General features: G+C 46.1%; 1 protein-coding gene across 2 annotated transcripts in view; it reads right to left on the bottom strand.

The window, feature by feature from the left end:
* Nucleotides 1-272: 272 nt before the first annotated feature.
* Nucleotides 273-3,680, bottom strand: part of Ccsap (centriole, cilia and spindle associated protein) — a 19,636-nt gene continuing 16,228 nt past the window's right edge. Inside the window, exon 3 of one of the 2 annotated variants that reach the window (XM_029480265.1) lies at nucleotides 273-1,950. In XM_029480265.1, coding sequence (XP_029336125.1) covers nucleotides 1,774-1,950 — 177 coding nt within the window. In that variant the 3' untranslated portion in view covers nucleotides 273-1,773. The remainder of the gene's footprint in view (nucleotides 1,951-3,680) is intronic. The other variant, XM_021170605.1, reaches the window with a different exon arrangement.

Genomic DNA, 3,680 nt, shown 5'->3' on the forward strand with positions numbered 1-3,680 from the left:
GCCTCGGCCTGCACTTCTACACACGTATGCAAAAGGATGCATATCTGTTTTCTGAGCAAGTCTGATGACCAGGGTCGGGGGCCTGTGTCCCTCCCCCACCTGTCTTTCTGAGATTGTCGGGTGCTGTTTGAAGATGTAGGGAATGCAGGCTTTCAAGGTCATGGCTTTACAAAGAGTGATTCTCAACAACCTGGGCTACTGTGCCAATCACCCTGATTACGCAACATTTGGGGACTATGTAGTTAAACACAGTTATCACTAGCAAGGCTGTATTTGGACAACATGTAGAACTTACTCTTTAATTAAATATACACCTCAGAGGGAGGGCTCTGTACACGGATGGGGACTGTACAAAACTAGGCAAATGTTTTAAAAGTGTTTTTTTAAAAAAAAAAAACAAATTCTTTAGTGTGCATTTTCAAAGCTTGATAGTTTTCAGATGACATCGTGTGACAGTCTCACGTGGAATGAAATCAGTCTGTGTTCTAGAAATTATCATACTCAAGAACCCAAAGTAAAAATATCACGGGAATGCTCATCCACACACCCAACACTGGGTCTTACCCAGCAGGCTCAGACGCTGCGTGGGTGCAGGCAAAAGAGCTCCCCGTCTCTCAGGAAGAACACGGTGCTCATCCTTGGAGTCTTCTGCACGGTGGCCAAGGCACCCATCTCATGGAAACACATGTTCTTTAAAGCCTCTTTCTTTCTTAAAACCCTGACAGTGGTTCCCTATTAAAGGAAGAACGAACATTACCATCAGGCCAGCACCTGCCCGAAATTCTCCCACAGTATGGCAGCAAAGATCATCGGGCCAGAGATCAAGCAGTCAGGTTTCCAACCTAGACCATCAGCACTGTGCACAAAGCTGTCATTAAGTTCTGTAAAAGGGAGAGCATAATGCAGGCTAGGACACACTAACGGTGTCTGCTGGTCCCATCGCCACAGGCCAAACAAACCCAGTTCATTAAATGTCACTGCAGATTACAACTTCTCAATATCTTCATCCGCTATCTCTCTTAGAAGAGAGGAATGGCGGTCAGACTTAAGCAGCCAACTGCAGTTAAAGGAAAGTGAGTCAAAAATGTCATCATTGCTCTGAACATGCTCTCTGCATGTCGCTCACTGGAATGTCCCAGAACTATTAAACTATGCATTAAATGAACGTCTAAGGGATGACTTAGGGAGAAAAGGTGACCCTCGCTCTGGCCAGAAAATCCTGAAGTCTCACAATCTACATGAAGACGAGGTGAAACAAAATCAAGTGTAATCGGTCCGCAGCCACCAAAGCTCTGGCTTTTCAGAACAGCCCGGATCTCCATGCCTGCCTTCCTTGGCTCCGTGCATGGTGAACTGCACGGTGAGTCCTGAACAGTGGACAGGACACCCTGCCAGCTGTGGAATGTGGAGCTGATGAAAAAGAGCAGCTCTGACTGGACTACAGGAGGGGTGGGTGGGAAGCGCCTAGAGCCGGTTAAAGGCACTCGGTGTGGGTATCTCCAAAGATCAAAATCTTTAAAATAAAACTCTTACAAGAATATCAAGACTTGGGGACTTGTCTTCATAAACAAGCCAGCATCTATGGCTTCCATGGTCTGTCCCACTACTAAGGCAGGTGACCAACCATCATGAGAGCAAAACCATCTCTTGGAATTTCCTGGGGGGGGGGGGGCTTGCAGGACCAGTTGGTTTCTTCCACCCATGTGTGGTCTCAGTTGTCAGTTTTTGTTTTCCTTTTCTTGTGTGAACACTCGAAAGAGGATGGCCCCGGGGCTACGCCCTCGCTGAGTAGCACCGCATATACTCTGTCAGCCATGGGTTCTCGGCAGACGCTGGCTTTACCCTCTGGTTCTTTTCCACATCCACCGAGTGAGCCCGCTGCCTCTGAGCAGCCAGCTTCCTTTTCTCCACCTGTCTTCTATTCTTGGCTCGAAGTGCTGATTCATGAATCTACAGAAAGGTCAAAAATAAAGGTAGTAGCTAAGTGGGTTAGAGCTGAGTTTTAAGAATATCTAACTAAAAGTCTGGGGATATAGCTCGTCACAACCTAGCATACAGGAAGTCCTGGGTTCTATTCTCAGGTGTGGTGGTGCACACCTGTAACCCCAGCACTTGGGAGGCAGAACCAAGAGCCTTGGAAATCTCAGTGCCAGCCTGAGGTACAGGAGACCCTGTCTTATGTTGCCAGTCTGATTCCCTGAAGTAAGGAGTCAAGCCCCACCAGTCTATGGCATCAATGCTTGCTTCGAGGAATAAACTGTCACATCGCCACCCATTACCAACAACAGCAAAGCTGAGCAACAGAAAATTACATTTGCTCTTGCAAAGGACCCGAGTTCAATTCCCAGAACCCAAGCTAGGCGGCTCACAACTGTCTATAACTCTAGCCCCAAGAAGCTCTGATACCTCTGGCCTCCGGGGGCATCACTGCACTCATGGATGCAGACCCACATAGACACATGACAAAAAACAAAAAATAATCTGTTAAAAGGTAGAAGTTTACATAGAGGGCTGGAGAGATGGCTCAGTGGTTACGAGCACTGACTGCTCTTCCAGAGGTTCTGAGTTCAAATCCCAGCAACCACATGGTGGCTACCATTACCCTCTGTAATGGGATCTGATGCCCTCTTCTGGTGTGTCTGAAGACAGCTGCAGTGTACTATGTGCATAATAAATATTAAAAAAAAAAAGTTTAGATAGAAATGGTAACCAGCTAACTTGCATCCAATCTAGGACCAGCTTGAGAAAACTGCTGTTTTTAGGGTTGGTTTGTTTTTTTATTTATTTATTGAGACAGGATCTCTCATGTAGCTCTGTCTGGCCTGGTACTCACTACATAGATGAGACTGGCTATAAACATCAGGGATCCTTCTGCTCTGCCTCAAAAGCACTGAGATGATATGGGTACCACCACACCAAGCTCTAGAAAACTGTAGGCACTCCTAGACGTTAAGCAGGTCAAAGAGTTAGTTATCTAGCACGCTTTAAACTACTACACTAAGAATGTGAAGGACAGGGCTGGAGAGATGGCTCAGGGGTTAAGAGCACTGACTGCTCTTTGGAAGGTCTTGAGTTCAAATCCCAGGAACCACATGGTGGCTCACAACCACCCGTAATGAGACCTGGTGCGTCTGAAGACAGCTACAGTGTACTTAGATATAATAATAAATAAATCTTTAGGCCGGAGCAAGCAGGCTGGACCAGAGGGAGCAGAGAGGTCCTGAATTCAAATTCCCAGCAACCACATGATGGCTCACAACCATCAGTACAGCTACAGTGTACTCACATACATAAAATAAATAAATCTTTAAAAAAAAAAAGATTTGTTTATTTATTATATGTGAGTACACTGTAGCTGTCTTCAGACACACCAGAAGGGGGCATCAGATCCCATTACAGATGGTTGTGAGTCACCATGTGGTTGCTGAGATTTGAAGTCAGGACCTCCAGAAGAGCAATCGGTGCTCTTAACCACTGAGCCATCTCTCCAGCTCCTAAGTAAATCTTTTTTTGAAAAAGAATGTGGAGTACTGCCAGGTATGTCCATACAAGCCTGTAAAATCCCCAAATTTGGCAAGAGAATCAGGATTCCAAGGTCATCCTCAGCCTGTCTCTCGTTTGTATATGTGTGTGTGTGTGTGTGTGTGTGTGTCTGTGTGTATGTGTGTGTGTGTGTGTGT

Source organism: Mus caroli, chromosome 8 (assembly GCF_900094665.2).
Source record: "Mus caroli chromosome 8, CAROLI_EIJ_v1.1, whole genome shotgun sequence".
Lineage (NCBI taxonomy): Eukaryota > Metazoa > Chordata > Mammalia > Rodentia > Muridae > Mus > Mus caroli.